General features: G+C 45.0%; 1 protein-coding gene across 2 annotated transcripts in view; it reads left to right on the forward strand.

The window, feature by feature from the left end:
* The window catches only part of LOC137372826 (nardilysin-like), a 168985-nt gene that overhangs the window by 69012 nt on the left and 81996 nt on the right, over positions 1-17977 (forward strand). For both annotated transcript variants that reach the window (XM_068037138.1, XM_068037139.1), the window contains exons 16-19: positions 7337-7460; positions 8155-8241; positions 8396-8515; positions 10084-10135. In XM_068037138.1, the coding sequence (XP_067893239.1) occupies positions 7337-7460; positions 8155-8241; positions 8396-8515; positions 10084-10135 (383 nt within the window). The remainder of the gene's footprint in view (positions 1-7336; positions 7461-8154; positions 8242-8395; positions 8516-10083; positions 10136-17977) is intronic.

Here is a 17977-nt window from a genome sequence, read left to right on the forward strand (position 1 = left end):
CAGAAGGTCAGAGGGACCTTGATGTACTTGTCGATAGAACACTGAAGGCAGCAGCATAGGTAGATAAGTTGGTTAGGAAGGCATATGGGATACTTGCTTTTATGAACCGAGGCATAGAATATAAGAGCAGGGAGGTTATGAATGAGATGTATAAAGTGCTAGTTAGGCCACAGCTGGAGTACTGTGTACAGTTCTGGGCACCACACTATAGGAAGGATGTGATTGCCCTGGAGAGGGTGCAGAGGAGATTATCCAGGATGTTGCTTGGGCTGGAGCATTTCAGCTCTGAAGAGAGACTGGATAGGCTAGGGTTGTTTTCCTTAGAGCCGAGAAGGCTGAGGGGGGACATGATTGAGGTATACAAAATTATGAGGGGCATTGATAGATTAGATAGGAAGAAACTTTTTCCCTTAGCAGAGGGGTCAATAACCAGGGGGCATAGATTTAGAGTAAGGGGCAGGAGGTTTAGAGGGGATTTGAGGAAAGATGTTTTCACCCAGAGGTTGGTTGGAACCTGGAATGCACTGCTTGAAGAGGTGGTAGAGGCAGGAACCCTCCCAAAATTTAAGAAGTATTTAGATGAGCACTTGAAACGCCATAGCATACAAGGCTGCGAGCCAAGTACTGGAAAATGGGGTTCGAATAGTTAGGTGTTTGATGGCCAGCACGGACACGATGGGTCAAAGGGCCTGTTTCTGTGCTGTATAACTCTATGACTCTATTTCAGTACAGGTTTTCTTGTGGTTGTGTGTGATTGAATGCTAACATGTCTGCAACTGTTGAATGCTAACATGTCTGCAACTGAAGCTAGTAGCTCCCCAAGCCAGGGTGAAGTAACTTGGGATAAGTTAAAAACACTGTCTATGGAGGAGCTGAGAAAAATGGCTGTGCAGTGTGGGATCACTGTATGTGGCAAGGCTAGTAAGTCTGAACTCCTAAGACTAATGGCCAGCCTTTTTTCCCTTGAATCTGAAGAAGCAGAAGCAGGGTTAGAAGCAGACTCTGATGAGGTATTGTTAACAAAGATACAATTGGAACAAAGGAACCTTGAATTAGAAGAAAGAGAGAGACAGGAGGGGAGAAAGAGAGAGCCTTCCAGAAGGAACGTGAAGAAAATGAAAGGCAGGAGAGGGAGAGAGAAAGAATATTCCGGAAGGAATGTGAAGAAAGAGAGATGAAGCAGCTTGAGTTAACTAGGGGGTGACAGAGTAACCCCAGTGTAAGCATGGCAATATGGAGGAGTGTAATTCAGGTCTGGGTCCAGAATTGTTCAAACCAGCTCAATTAATTCCAAAATTCAATGAGGACGATGTAGAAGAAATTTTTGTGTCCTTTGAGAAACTGGCAAGGCAGCTAAAATGACCAGCTGAGACCTAGCCTCTTTTACTGCAAAGCAAGCTCACAGGAAAAGTCCATGAGGTCTATTCCCTATTTCCAGATGAGAGTTCATCAAATTATGAAATGACCAAAAATGCTATCCTCGGGGCATATGAATTAGTACCGTAAGCCTATCGCTAAAAGTTTAGAACCCTCAAGAAGCTAGCTAATCAAATTTATCTGGAGTTTGAAAGAAGTAAGCAGCTGGCTTTTGACCAGTGGCTGAGGGCTGTTAGAGTACAGCTCAGCTATGAGAACCTCAGGGAAGTAATTCTGTTACAGGGATTTAAACACTCTCTCCCACTCTCCATAAAGACCCATGTAAAGGAGCAGCGGGTCCGGAGAGCCTGGCAAGCGGCCGTTTTGGCCTATGAGTTTGCTTTAATTTATAAGTCGGTTTCCCAGGAGAGAACCTTTCTTAGTCACCCCCACAGATCCGAAAAGGACAAAGGTGGGAAGGTGATAGGAGCCCAATCAGTCCTGGGAGAGAAAGGAAAGCAGGAGACACAGGGGGCCCTCCTCTAGCCAAAAAGGAAGGTGCTGTGAGCAAGAGTGAGACCCAGATACCTGTGTGCTTCCATTGTAATAAAGCACGGCATTTAAAAGCTGACTGCTGGAAACTAAAGGGAAAACCTGTAGGGTTAATCAGGGTACACCCGCTCAGTGAAGAAGAGAACCTGATGGAAAGCACAGCAGAACAAGCTGTGGCTTTAACTGCAGTAAGAGTGAGACCCAGCAAGCTTATGGCTGCAAGTACAGGAAAATTTAATAGGATTCCTGATGGTTATCAAGGTTTTGTGTCTGAAGGGAAAGTAACCCCATACCCCTCAAGTGAGGCAAGCAAGCCCATAGTAATTCTCAGGGACACAGGGGCCACTAGATCCTTTTTACTGGGAAAAGGCCTGACCTTTCCCCCAGAGAGTGCATTGAACACCAGAATGTTGGTGAATGGTATTGGAGGACTGTGTATGCCTGTACCTGGAGTGCGACCTAGTTTTGGGACAGATGACTGTAGGGATTGTCCCTAGTTTTCCTGTGGACGGGGTTGATCTGCTCCTAGGTAATGACCTGGTAGTGGTGAAGGTGGTAGCCCCCCCCCCCCCAGTAGTCAAAGAACGACCACAGGAGGTCAGAGAGACAGACACCTGCTGTTTCCCGGAATGTGTAGTGGATCAGGCCATGATCAAACCAGCTCCCCCAGAGGAGACTGAATTGGTGCTGCAGGCTGATGACCAGGTCTGTCTGCCTGAGACTTTCTTTGGAAAGTTAGGAGACCCATGGAATGAATTAAATGGATTTGCCCTAGGTGGGCTCAGCTAGCAGACCCAGTATTGAGAGTCATCAGAGACTGTCCAGTCTGAAAGTGACTCAGAGGGAGTCCCTGATTGCTACTATTTAAAAAATGAGGTACTGATGAGGAAATGGAGTTCTCCTCACAGACCTGAGAGCAAGGAGTCGGCAGTAGTTCACCAGTTAGTGGTGCCACAGAGGTACTGGAGAGAAATATTAAGGGCCCACGAGACTACATTAGCTGTACATGCCGGTATACGAAAGACCAAGGCCTGCATAAAACAGCATAAAACAGTGATTGGCCAAAACTCCATAAAGATATGGTGGAGTACTGCAAGAGTTGCCACATGTGCCAGGTTGAGGGGAAACCCCAAACTACAGTGAAACCTGCATCCCTAAGTCCTTTACTGGTGTTAGGAGAACCCTGCAGCAGAGGGCTGGTGAACTGTAAGGGACCCCTGCCGAGAACAAAAGGAGATGGGTGGGCACAAGGCTGGCAAAAGTTTAGAAAGGCAAGGGGAAAAAGCGACCAAGCGGAGAGGTTAAAGGAAGTCTGGGAGGAATCCTGGATGAAAATTCCTACTGTCCGGTCAGCCAACCCTGGAAAATATGAAAGGTTCGACCCCACATCCTCCTTCATAAATGCAGACACTAGAAGCACTCCACTAGAGTTGCTAACAGCATTTACAGGAGCTCGCAGAGACAAAGAAAGTCCTCTGGGTGGGGGGGGTGCCAGAGAAACTGAGGGTGATGCCTCACCCAGTCGAAGTGCCACAGGGGAGTGCAGTAGAGTCTGCACAAATACCTACAGGCAGGAGTGTCCTCTGGGACAAAGGGGAGATTAGCAAAGAATCCTCCCCCACAGTCAGCACCAAAGAAAACCATCCAACCCCAAAAGTCAAAAGCCTTTGCATGACTCAGCAAAGCACTGAAAGAGACTTCAGGATAGACCCACCCACTACTGACTCTACTGAGGGAAAAAAATTTCAGCTTAGTGCTAATTAAATCTACCCTAGGCAGCCATTGAATTGGGCAAACTGAAGAGAAACTTCCCCCAAAAAGAACTACATGGTTACTGGGATGCCAGAAAAGGGGCAATTTTAATAAGTTTTAGGAATTGTGAAGGAATGAGAGAAATGCCCTTTTTTTTCTGTATCTTATATTTTCTCTCGACCCTTTTAATGAAATGCGCTTTTCTCAAATCACATTTCATTCTGCTGGGTGTGGAGGTGTCATATAGTTATACTTAGAGATACAGCACTGAAACAGGCCCTTTGGCCCACCGAGTCTGTGCCGACCAACAACCACCCATTTATACTAATCCTACGTTAATCCCATATTCCCTACCACATCCTCACTGTTCTCCTACCACTTACCTACACTAGGGGCAATTTACAATGGCCAATTTACCTATCAACCTGCACGTTTTTGGCTGTGGGAGGAAACCAGAGCGCCCAGCAGAAACCCACGCGGTCACAGGGAGAACTAGCAAACTCCGCACAGGCAGTACCCAGAATCGAACCCGGGTCGCTGGAGCTGTGAGGCTGCGGTGCTAACCACTGCGCCACTGTACTCGGCCCCCATCTGCCAAGAATGAGGCACATTAATTTTGTCATGAACATTGATTTTAAACTGTTACTGGAGTGAAGAAAGGATTTGTTGAACAGATCAGCCGTGGCCTGAAAAGACATTTGCATATTAACAGATGGTGATTGGAAGGGCAAAGGACCATTCCTTGAAACATTCAACCCACAGTGGATCTTGATCACCAGGTATTGTGTGTAAAAGGAGCATTCCAGAGACTGCAAAGGTGATACAATCCACGATGTGGCAGACCAGTTAGTCTAACCTGCTTGGCAACCTGGGTTTTTTCTGAATTGTGCAAACAGTTTGAACTCAGAGAATGTCTGTCTGTTTGCTCCTGGACTGAGAAGATCTCTCCTGTCTGCTCCCATCTCTTTCTCACAAGCCTCTGAATGCACTGAAGACACATGAACCCCAAGAGAGAAAAGTCTCCTACAGCGAACAAGGTTTAATAAGAATACTGGGCCCCAACAAAGAGCAAGATCTACCTACAACCAGGAACTCTACAGTTAGCTCGAAGGACCGTAACAAAAACTCTACAGATATTGCCTCAAACTTTTTCACTTTCTTTTTCTTCTCTTTTCTGTCTCTCTTTGCATTTGTGTATCGTATGTGCATGCTAGCATGGGCACGTCGTGTATCCGTAGGCATCAACCCAATTAAAGTTTAAGTTCAAGTTTAATAAATTTCAACTTTTCTTCTTTAAACCTAAGAATGCCTGTTTGTGCTGGTTTCTTTGCCTTATAATTGGAAAGCGGTGAACAAGGCATCACCAAGGGGGAGCTAAAAACATGTGTTTAAAATTAAACCCTGTTACGGTAAGACCAGGTGAAGGCTGAGAGGGACCCCTAGACACCTTTCTCACCTGGTCGTAACACAGTGTACTTAGGCCCATTATTGGAAATCACCTCCTCAGGTGCCTCAAATAAACTGAAAACAGCACTGCTGTTTCTGCTACTGCAGAACTTGACGTGTCATGTTGCTGTTGGATAATTGGATACTTCAAAAAATAATCTGTGACAAAGAGCCATTAACGTGGAATGGATCAGTTGCAGTCTTCGCCCATGGGGATGCAGGAATCTCGTGAAGAATGAGAGGTTCCCAATGTTGACTCGGCTGGTGTGCCTGACATGTCTGAACAACGGATGCAATATTGTCGTTGATACTCGGCCAATTTATCTTCTCCCTGGCCACCCGCTTGGTATGGTCAATATCCATATGCGATGGTGAAACTGTTGGAGCCTGTCAGTCTGTAGCGAAACAGGGATCAGGACTTGTATGCCCTTAAAAATGACATTGTGCGCGATCCAAAGCTCATCTCTGAAGTTGCAGAACGATCTGATGGATTAATCCATGTTTTCCACTATTTTGGTATATTGGTCACATTTTCGCTGCCCGAAGTGGACCAAGTCGATACTCCATACATCCTTGAGCTCCACGTTGACGAGCTCAACCTGCCAGTCGACTGAAACATCTTCAGCCTTCGCCGGGTTAGGCAACTGGCTCAGTGTGTCTGAGGTGGTTATCCACTTACCCGGTTTATGCATCACGTCACAATTATACCCCTGTATTTTCACCAGCAGTCGTTGAAGGCATGGTGGTGTGCTCTTGAAAGGCTTCCTCCAAATCATCTCCAGAGGTTTATGGTTAGTTTCCACCACAAAGCACTTAGTCGAGGATGTTTGTGGAAACAGGTAATACCGAAAACGAGAGCCAAGATTTCTCTCTCGAGATTTGAGTAATTAGCCTGGGCTGGTGACAAAGCTTTTGACGCAAAAGCAATTGGCCATCCCTTTTGTAACAAACAGGTACCCTGACCCTTCTGCGAGGCATTGACCTCCCAGCGTGGTAACCTCCGCTGGGTCATTGAACTGGAGGATTGAGGCATTTTCTGTCAGCGAGGTCTTCAACTGGTCGAAGTCGCACTGGTGGTCTACCTGCCAAAGGAAAGAAGTGTCCTTTTTTGGCAGATCTCTCAATGGCCCCGCATTGAGTGAAACCCGGAATGAATGGAGACAGGATATTGAAGAGCCTCAGGCATCTCTGGAGGTCTTCCTTATCCTGTGGAACAGGCATTGTGTGGACGTCGTCGAAATTGCTTGGGTTCGGTCGATTGCATTGGTCAGAGTATATCGATCAAAAGAAATTTATTTGTCGAACATGTATCTCACATTTACGGCCGTTAAAGGTGAGGCCTTCTGTGCCGCATGCAGCTTGTAGTCATACTTTGCTCTGTTCCTGCCCACCACAGCATTATCATCGGCAATGCACACGCACCCTGGCACTTGACTTGCGGTGTGGTCCATGTGTTGCGAAACACATCTTGGCTGACGGACAAGACGAAAGGGAGCCACTGGAAGTAGTACCTACCAAACACTGTGCAGAAGGTGGTGAGCTCTTGGTATAGTTTAACTAAGTGCACCAACCAATAACCATTCTTGGCATCCAACTTTGAAAATAATTGTGCACCTACAAACTTCTTGTGTTTTCTTGACCACTGTATTAGTGCTGACTACAAGCAAGGCACTGACCACTCAAGACTGCATCAGTAGCAGTAATGTGGGTTCATTATTTAAGGATGGTTCTGCATACAAACACAGGTCTTCCCTGTACAGGTACTTTCTTTGGACTGCCCTCACACCAGAAGTCACATGGTGTGGTTTGTCATTGTGGGACACAGAACGTTGGTGCTCCAGAGTGCAGACTGCTATTCTAGAACCTTTCAAACATTTTTATATTTTTGAGTGCATGTGTGAATTTTGTTTCAGAATAATGTTTAGTGGTGTGATTCACAAATTACAATGGTGGTAATTTCTACTTGTGAATTGAAGAGTCAGCTAAAGATGTGTGTCACACATACTTGAATTTTTTATATGATAGTTTTCCAGTAAATTATTGAATGTTAGAAGAAAGAAGGTCAAGTGTCTTATTATGCCACTCAGAAACATCCCAGAGTGTTTCAGTTAATTACTTCAAAATGCTGTAATGTTGCTATGTAGGTGAACTTTTTTTTAAATACAAAGTAGATTTTCTCTCTCCTAACAGTTCAGTGGAAGAGTCCGTCTAAATTTTTTTTTGTTTCCAGGTGATTGCTGCTGCTTTTTCCCTCCTCACTCCACAAAAAGCAAATCTGATACTCCTTTCTCCCAACAACGAAGGGAAGTGTACTCTAACAGAGCGGTGGTTTGGGACTTCATATGATGTTGAAGGTAAAGTGGCCACTGAATGGACCTGTAGCACCTGTTGAGCTGTGTCTGAGCAAGGAGTCAATTCTTGCTGCATCTGGAGCTGGAGACGTTGCATTTAAACAAATGTTGACTGGGAAGGTGTTAGAACAATCTGTTTAGAATGTGGTTTTACAATATAGATTTTAGTTGAATGGAATTTTTCATTAAGATCACAAGTCAATTGTAGATGAGGAAGACCAGACAATTAAAGTCGAACATCCAGTTTTCTAGGTTTCGCTTCTGTAACTTGTCTTGAGTAGTGCATGTAGGTCTTTATGCCCTAAAAATGGTCCCAAAAATACGATAATGTGCCAAATTTTTTTATGCCTGGCAGTTTGTGTATATGCTTGACTTGAGACTAGATTTTCACAGCAATATACCATATACCTGACAGAATTACTTCACCACCATGGATGAGAACGCTTGTATAATTGAGAAAATGTAAAGAACCAGTTAATATATATGTGCCCATTTTATTTTGAAATAACCTTATTGGGCTTCATTGCATGTGACTTTTAAGACCAGCTACTTGCGCATTATTTCTTTTCTCCATTTCCCTATGGGTGAGCAAATAGTATCTTGTCTGTTTTGTCACATTTAAGAAACAAACACATCATAGTTTTCCTGTGGTAGTTCATTACTTCACAGGATATTTTCATTCTTCTGTTGCTGACAGATATTGACAAATATTGGGCTGACTTATGGGCAAGTGACTTTCAGTTGAATCCTGCTCTTCATCTGCCAGAAGAGAACAAGTATATAGGTGAGTTGTGTATTAAAGTTTGCTTTTAGTTTTACAGCTAACTAAAATCACAAAATAAAACCTTAAGGAAAATTTGAACCAAGAGAAATTTGATAAGGGAATTTAATTTGTTCATTTTATTGCCAGCAGTAAAACTGATGTCTCCCTTTTTCAGCAACCGATTTTACACTGAAGAACTCTGACTGCACTGATACCATGTACCCGGTGAAAATTTTAGATAACGAGAATGGTTGTCTATGGTACAAAAAAGATACTAAGTTTCAAATTCCTAAAGGTAGGTCTCCTGATAATTTCTTCTCTCCATCTGATTTACTGTAAATGATAGTTGTAGCAATAATTCACTGACTTGTACTGTTCCAAGGGTGCTCATTGTCTTCCTATAATGTGCACAAGTGACTGATGCTGATTTGAATTGTCACAATGGCCGTAATTTTACGCCACTCCACCACCCCCCACCACCACAATCTGGCTCGCTGTAAAATTGAGCAGGAGGCTCAGGGAGGCCTTTCCGACCCGATCCCGCCTCTACCCCACTTTACATGAACCACATGGTGGGGTGAGGGCCACCTGCCCCAGGCCAATCAAAGCCCTTAAGTGACCACTTAGCGGCCACTTAAGGGCCTTCGCCCCCCCCCCACCCCCCAAACGGGTATTTTACCCGTGGCAAGTGGGCGTCCGGTAGATGTGAAAGGCCGCCCAGTGATACTTGGCGGCCTCTCAGTGCACCGGGTGGGGGGAGCCCTGACGATTAGGCACAGGGTCTTCCCCACTTCTCTAACCACCCCCAGGACCCAAGACGCCCTCCCCCCAAACAATCACTCTTGCCTTGCTGAGCCGCAACCGATCTGCCCGGCGAGGCAAAACAAACTTACCTCGGTCCTGGCTCCATGTCCTTGGCTGGGCTGCAGTCCCAGCATTGGCCACCGCTCCCAGTGGCGCTGCTGGCCCGATGATTGACTGGCAGTTCAATGAAGCGGAGCTTGCTCCCTCAAGCGGGTAGAAGTCCCACCTCGGAACAGTTAAAGCATGGGGACCCGTAAAATGCGGGTTGGATCCCCGGGCCGAGCGGAAGCGGGGTTGTCAACGGCTTTTACATTGGTGGCCAGCTCCCGTCCACCCTGCGGATGCTGGGAATCTGAAATAAAAACAGAAAGTGCTGGAAATACTCAGCAGGTGGAGAGAGAAACAGAGTTAATGTTTCAGGTCTGTGACCTTTCAGCAGAACACAGTTCTGAGTTCTGGTTGACATTGAGGTCAATTGTACAACTCCAATTGCTGCAAACCTAGCACAACCCAAGACTGAACCTGGAGGATACTTGTTCTTGAGACTCAACTATGCATTAAAGGAATTCACTGAAACATTGGAGGAGCCCACAGAATCTGCTTTAAGATTGTTCATTTGTCAGGTACTGGAAGTTAGATAACTTTTTTTTTCTTCTAATGCTAGTTGTCGTGACGCCATACAGTGCTCTTTCCTGAGCAGGTATTATGGGTTCTTTTCACTATTTTCAGTGTCCTTTCTGCCCTTGCAGAGCACATGTCACCAGGGATTATCCTACTTGATATATTGTTATTATGTTAAGCACAGTGGTGTGAAATTAATAACTATGTATTTCATTTTTCCAATTTTTGTAAATATGTAATCTCCATGGTAAACATTATGCCAGAAAGGGGCAGCACATATTGTTTCTATTACTTAAATAATGCAGGGTAATGTCTCATGTTAATTTTACAGCATACTTTTAAAAAGTTTTTAAAATTTCTGGGTATAAGTAAATTTTGTTTTCAGCAAACTAGCAGATGGCTGTGTTGCTTTTTATAACTGAAATTTTTACTTTACAGGTTACATCAGATTCCACTTGATATCCCCTCACGTGCATAAATCTCCAGAAAAGTAAGTGTTTATATAAAAATTAGTATAATTATATAACAACCAGAGCAATCATTATTCATGAGTCACAAATTAGATCATGTGAGCATTTCGTAGCAAACTAATCAGTTGATGTCACAGCTTAATATATATTAATTATAAATAAACAATGAAAGTTTATAATATTTTAGCAGGGAGGACATCAATCATAAAATGGGGGCTATGTAGTGCACAGTTGCAATAGTATTTGTCAATACACAGCAGTACTGTGGAGGAGAAATAGGTATCCTTTGGCATTTTTGTGCACCACTGCTCAACTGCTAGTAATGTTAACTTCTGGGGAACAGTAAGGGATTCTCCCTTGTGGCACATTGTGCAGATCTATACACAATGTTCAGGGTCGGTTGGGATGCGAAGTGCTTTACACAAGCCAGTTATCTCCTCATGGGACCTTTGCTATATCTATTGAGTGATATAGTCCAAGATTCTGTTTGCACCACAGCTATAGACTGCTGATGGTTTAAGAATGTTTTCTACTAAAATTGAGAGATTTCTCTTCTGTATCCTTCTGTACCTTTTTTATCGACAGTCTCCATTTATTTTGACCTCCCACTGTTTACATTGCTTTTCTAGGTCCATAACTTTCCATTTCCCAGCATTAATTTGCACATATTGCCCTAACAGTATAAACTGACCTGATCCCTGGTGTGGCATTTACACCAGTACTGGGGAAAGACGGAGCTGTTCCTTTGGAATTGGTTGCACTTAAATTGGGCTAAAATCAGAGTCCTGGTGAATCTTACAACTAGGTCACTGCACAGGGCTTTAAACTAAAGGGTGGGGGAGGGTCAGGTGAAGGGAGCTTTAAAAATCTAAAGAGAAAAGTTGAGGCAATAGAGAACTGTAGCAATTTGAGCAAAGACAAGCAGAGTGGGACAGGAAGGGCCAAGAGTTTAATGCTAACATTGCATCAACGCATAAGGTCCATGCAAAGAATAGCAGTAAAAAATAAAATTAAAGGCTTGTTATCTGAATGCGTGAAGCATTTATATAAATATAGATGAAATAGCAGGTTTATATCTAATCGCCACGAAAGAGAAGCGGGGCAGGATATTTGCCCACAAATGGGGGCTGATATGGAGGCGGGCGGACGTGAAACTTAGCACCGCTAGCTACTGTGTCGGTTTGCTGTTGCTATTCTGACTGCCGGTGCTTTTGCTCAGGAGGGGGAAGGTGGGACCTGGCAAACCGCTTGATTCAGATAATAGGCCATTTGATCTTGTTAGTGACCTTGTTGTCAGCTCATATTTGCCTTTATTAGCTGAGGTATAGAATATAAGAGCGGGGAGGTTATGATGGAGGTGTATAAAACGCTAGTTAGGCCTCAGCTGGAGTACTGTGTACAGTTCTGGGCACCACACTATAGGAAGGATGTGATTGCTGGAGAGGGTACAGAGGAGATTCACCAGGATGTTGCCTAGCCTGGAGCGTTTCAGCTATGAAGAGAGACTGAAAAGGCGAGGGTTGTTTTCCTTGGAGCAGAGAAGGTTGAGGCGGGACATGATTGAGGTATACAAAATTATGAGGGGCATTGATAGATGAGATAGGAAAAAACCTTTTCCCTTAGCGGAGGGGTCGGTGACCAGGCGGCATAGATTTAAGGTAAGGGGCAGGAGGTTTAGAGGGGATTTGACGAAAAATGTTTTCACCCAGAGGGTGATTGGAATCTGGAACGCACTGACTGAAGAGGTGGTAGAGGCAGGAACCATCACAACATTTAAGAAGTATTTAGATGAGCACTTGAAACGGCATAGCATCCAAGGCTACGGGCCAAGTGTTGGAAAATGGGATTAGAATAGGTAGGTGTTTGATGGCCGGCACAGACATGATGGGCCGAAGGGCCTGTTTCTGTGCTGTATGACTCTATGACTCATCAAGGGCCAGTTTGGAATTTTTATGGGTTGCAGGGGTTACATGATTGATCAGGAACAATCCAAGTGGAAGGAGATGGCAACACAGCAGGGAACCAGTCGTGGCCACGCCATTCAATTAGGTGGGCCCTTAAGAGGGATCATGGCTGAGAGGGACACTCATCCATTGGTACACAGGTGCCATCAGGTGAGCAGAGTTAGTGGAGCAAGTGATTTATGCATGCTCGGGCAGTGGAGGGGATTGTGCCCCTCCAGGGATTGTGGGGCCATAAGGTGGGGAAATCCAGAAAGCTTTGTGAGTGCAACTGACCACAAGCAAAAGAACAGCTGGACATAGAGTCATGGAGAGATGCATCACTGAAACAGGCCTTTCGACCCACCGAGTCTGTGCCGACCATCAACCACCCATTTGTACTAATCCTACATTAATCCCATTTCCTTCTCACATCCCCACCTTCCCTGAATTCTCCTACCACCTACCTACACTAGGGGAAATTTACAATGGCCAATTTACCTATCAACCTGCAAGTCTTTGGCATGTGGGAGGAAACCGGAGAACCCGGAGGAAACCCACGCAGGTCACAGGGAGAACTTGTGAACTTCGCACAGGCAGTACCCAGAACCGAACCCGGATCGCTGGAGCTGTGAGGCTGCGGTGCTAACCACTGCGCTACTGTGCTCAGATAAGATTGATTAGCGAATAGGATCAGCATCCTCAGGAGCAGATGCAGAGCACTAAGCATGAGCAGGGCAATGGAGGGGAATGAGGGGCAGGAAGACAACGGAGGCCATACCCTCAGCATTGATTGTACCACTGAAGAGAAAACAACCTGGACATGTCAGAAAATCAGTGCCGCAGGAGACTGCTACTATCTAGGCTGATGGTTACTGAGATTTGTGCCCTTGTTGAGGAAGACCCAAGATCTCTCAGTACTGCTCACCATGCCCTGCCAATAGCTCTGAAAGTCACTGTGGCCTTGAACATCTTCATTTCGGGCTCGTTCCAACGATCAGCAGCAGACCTTGGTGGCAGCACACCATTGCATTTTGCAGATCACTGATGCCCTATTTGTGAGAGCTGGGCAGTACATGGAATTTCAAATGAATGGGACCTCGCAGGCACAAAGGGCAGTGGGATTCACCTCCATCGCGGGATTCCTGCAGGTGCAGGCTATCATTGATTATACCTATATGGCCAGCAAGGTGCCGAGTGAGTGGCCAATGAGATTCATCAACAGGAAGGGCTTCCACTCCCTCAATGGTCAGCTGGTCTGCGACGACATGTGTGTGTGCTGACTATCCTGGCAGCTGCCATGCTGTCTTCATCCTCTGACAGTCCAGGGTGCTGCAGCTCTTCATGCCACCACTGAAAATCTGTGGATGGATTCTTGGGGACAAGGGAGATGGCTACTCACCTCTTTACGTGACCCAGAGACAGAGGCACAGAAGTGCTACAACTGAAGCTATCTTCTCAAAAGGATCATCATTGAGCAGGCCATCTGGCTTCTGAGAATGTGGTTCCGGTGCCTAGACCAGTTAGGTGGTGCCCTGCAATACACTCCTGCACACATCTTCCATGTTTCAGAGCTTCTGGCATCCTGAGGCTGTTCAGCTGCTGTGCCTGCTGATGGCTGGAGACCTGTCATTTGGGTTTAGCATTGCACTCACCTTGCCAGAGCGAAGAAATCATTAAACCTTTTGCGGCACTGCACCCATTTTTTCCAGACAACATTTCGACTGCTCAGTTTCTGCCACCTCCAACTAGTCCTGCTTTGTTTGGCTGGGTGGCTTTCTCCTGCCACCCTCTGAAAAGAAGACCTTTTAACTCTCTCTCAGGTGTCCGCCTTTCCTGGAAAATCAAAATGGCTGCTACATTAATGGCTGCTCTCAAACCTTTAAATCTGGACTGCACTTTACAAGTCCGACCTCCATACCGCACCTGCTGCCACTAATTAGCCGCCAAACCTGCCTTCCAGCCACTTAGCAACTGACATTGGGGAAAATTGCGGGCTGTGACTATTTCACATCCAGTGTACACAACATTTCAAAATACAGAATGAAAAATAAGGTGGAGTAGCTTTGAGAGTAAAGGATGACATGAGGTCAGTAGTGAGAAAGGATCTTGGCTCAGAAGATCAGGAACTGGAATCAATATGAGTGGAGATTAGGAATAACAATGGTCAGAAAACGTTGGTGGGAGTTGTTTATAGCCCCTCATAAGTAGTTATACCATTAAGCAAAAAACAATTGGAGCTTGTAACAAAGGCAATGTAATGATTGTGGGGTACTTTAATCTTCAGATAGACCGGACTAATCTAATTGACAAAGGTACTCTAGAAGATGAGTTTGTAGAGTGCTTTGTGACAGTTTCCTGAAACAATACATTGTGGAACCAACTAGGAAGAAAGCTATTTTGGATCTAGTATTGTGCAATGAGGCAGATTTAATTACTCATCTCATAGTAAAAGATCCTTTTATAAAAAGTGATCATAATACAATTGAATTCCATATAAAGTTTGAAAGCGACCCACTCTAGTCCCAAACAAGAATTTTGAACTTAAAGCCAATAACATAGGTATAAAGAGAGAGCTCAATTAGGTTGATTAGGTAAATAGACTTAAAAGGTATAACAGTAAATAAACAGTGGAAAATATTTAAAGAAACAATGCAAAATGTGCATCAAAAATATATTCCATTAAAAAATCAAAAACTCAGCAAGAAAGATCCATTTTTGGCTTGCTAGGACTATGTTAGAACAAAGAACAGTACAGCACAGGAACAGGCCATTCGGCCCTCCAAGCCTGTGCCGATCTCGATGCCTGTCTAAACTAAAACCTTTTGCACTTCCGCGGTCCGTATCCCTCTATTCCCATCCTATTCGTGTATTTGTCAAGATGCCTCTTAAACGCCGCTATCGTACCTGCTTCCACCACCTCCCCCAGCAGCAAGTTCCAGGCACTCACCACCCTCTGTGTAAAAAAAAAAAACATGCCTCGCACATACCCTCTAAACGTTACCCCTCACACCTTAAGCCTATGTCCCCTAGTAACTGACTCTTCCACCCTGGGAAAATGCTTCTGACTATCCACTCTGTCCATGCAACTCATAACTTTGTAAACCTCTATCATGTCGCCCCTCCACCTCCATCGTTCCAGTGAAAACAATCCAAGTTTATCCAACCTCTCCTCCTAGCTAATACCCTCCAGACCAGGCAACATCCTGGTAAACCTCTTCTGTACCTTCCCCAAAGCCTCCACGTCCTTCTGGTAGTGTGGGGACCAGAATTGTAAGCAATGTGGCCTAACTAAGGTTCTGTACAGCTGCAGCATGACTTGCCAATTTTTATATTCTATGCCCCGACCGATGAAGGCAAGCATGCCGTATGCTTTCTTGACTACCTTATCCACCTGCGTTGCCACTTTCAGTGATCTGTGGACCTGTATGCCTAGATCTCTCTGCCTGTCAATACTACTAAGGGTTCTGCCATTTACTGCACACTTCCCACCTGTATTAGACGTTCCAAAATGCATTACCTCACATTTGTCCGGATTAAAAGAAAAGGCTTATAATGTTGCAGAGAACAATAGTAAGCCTGATAGAGTCATAGAGAGATACAGCACTGAAACAGGCCCTTTGGCCCACCGAGTCTGTGCCGACCATCAACCACCAATCAACCTCCTACATTAATCTCATATTCCCTATCACATCCCCACCTTCCCTCAATTCTCCTACCACCTACCTACACTAGGGGCAATTTACAATGGCCAATTTACCTATCAACCTGCAAGTCTTTGGCTGTGGGAGGAAACCGGAGCACCCGGCGGAAACCCACGCGGTCACAGGGAGAACTTGCAAACTACGCACAGGCAGTACCCAGAACTGAACCCGGGTCGCTGGAGCTGTGAGGCTGCGGTGCTAACCACTTTGGTAATGTTTTAGAAACTAGCAAAGGGTGACCAAGAAGTTGATAAAAAGAGAAAAAAAAGAGTAATCTATGGTTGGGTTGGCAGCCTTCCATCTATGAAAGATGATGGACATGCAGCAAACAATCCATTTAGGTGGGGTGTCTTCTCTTGTTGCACCTTTGTCAGTGGCTGTGGAGGCCAATCCTTGAGAAACATAGAAAATAGGCGCAGGAGTAGGCCATTCGGCCCTTTGAGCCTGCTCTGCCATTCATTATAATCATGGCTGATCATCCAACTCAGTAGCCTGTTCCCACTTTCTCCCCATACCCTTTGATCCCTTTAGACCCAAGAGCTATATCTAACTCCTTCTTGAAAACATACAATGTTTTGGCCTCAACTGCTTTCCGTGGTGGCGAATTCCACAGGCTCACCACTCTCTGGGTGAAGAAATTTCTCCTCATCTCAGTCCTGAAAGGTTTACCCATATCCTTAGACTATGACCCCTGGACCCCTGGTTCTGGACTCCCCCACCATCGGGAACATCCTTCCTGCATCTACCCTGTCAAGTCCTGTTAGAATTTTATAGATTTCTACGAGATCCCCCCTCACTCTTCTGAACTCTGAGCGAATAGAATCCTAACCGACTCAATCTCTCCTCGTACGTCAGTCGCACCATCCCAGGAATCAGTCTGATAAACCTTCGCTGCACTCCCTCTATAGCAAGAACATCCTTCCTCAGATAAGGAGCCCAAAACTGCACACAATATTTCAGGTGTGGCCTCACCAAGGTCCTGTATAATTGCAGCAAGACATCCCTGTATTCCAATCCTCTCGTTATAGAGGCCAACATAACATTTGCCTTTTTTACCGCCTGTTGGACCTGCATGCTTGCCTTCAGCGACTGGTGTACGAGAACACCCAGGTCTTGCTGCATATTCCCCTCTCTCAGTTCATAGCCGTTCAGATAATAATGTACCTTCCTGTTTTTGCTACCAAAGTGGATAACTCACATTTATCCACATAAAACTGCATCTGCCATGCACTTGCCCACTCACTCAAATTGTCCAAATCACCATGAAGCCTCTCTGCATCCTCCTCACAACTCACCCTCCCACCCAGTTTTGTGTCATCTGCAAATTTGGAGATATTACATTTAGTTCCTTCATCTAAATCATTAATGTATATTGTGAATAGCTGGGGTCCTAGCACCAATCCCTGCGGTACCCCACGGGTCACTGCCTGCCATTCGGAAAAAGACCCATTTATCCCTACTCTTTGCTTCCTATCCGCCAACCAATTTTCTATCCATCGCAATACACTATCCCCAATCCCATGTGCTTTAATTTTACACGCTAATCTCTTATGTGGGACTTTGTCGAAAGCCTTCTGAAAGTCCAAATAAACCACATCCACTGGCTCCCCCTCATCAACTCTACTAGTTACATCCTCAAAGAATTCTAGAGGATTTGTCAAGCATGATTTCCCTTTCGTAAATCCATGCTGACTCTGCCTGATTGTACCACTGTTCTCTAAATGCTCTGCTATAAAATCTTTGATACTGGACTCTAGAATTTTCCCCACTACTGACGTCAGGCTGACTGGTCTATAATTCCCTGGTTTCTCTCTACCTCCCTTTTTAAATAGTGGCGTTACATTAGCTACTCTCCAATCTGTAGAAACTGTTCCAGAGTCTATAGAATCTCGGAAGATGACCACCAATGCATCCACTATTTCTAGGGCCACTTAAGTACTCTGGGATGCATACCATCAGGCCCTGGGGATTTATCGGCCTTCAATCCCATCCATTTCCCCAACACCATTTCGCTACTAATACTGATTTCTTTCAGTTCCTCTCTCTCACTAAGCCCTGTGTTCCCCATCATTTCTGGTATGATATTTGTGTCCTCCTTTGTGAAGACAGAACCAAAGTATGCATTTAGTTGGTCAGCCATTTCTTTATTCCCCATAATAAATTCCCTTGTTTCTGACTGTAAGGGACCTACATTTGTCTTCACCAATCTTTTTCTCTT

Source organism: Heterodontus francisci, chromosome 8 (genome assembly GCF_036365525.1).
Source record: "Heterodontus francisci isolate sHetFra1 chromosome 8, sHetFra1.hap1, whole genome shotgun sequence".
Taxonomy (NCBI): domain Eukaryota; kingdom Metazoa; phylum Chordata; class Chondrichthyes; order Heterodontiformes; family Heterodontidae; genus Heterodontus; species Heterodontus francisci.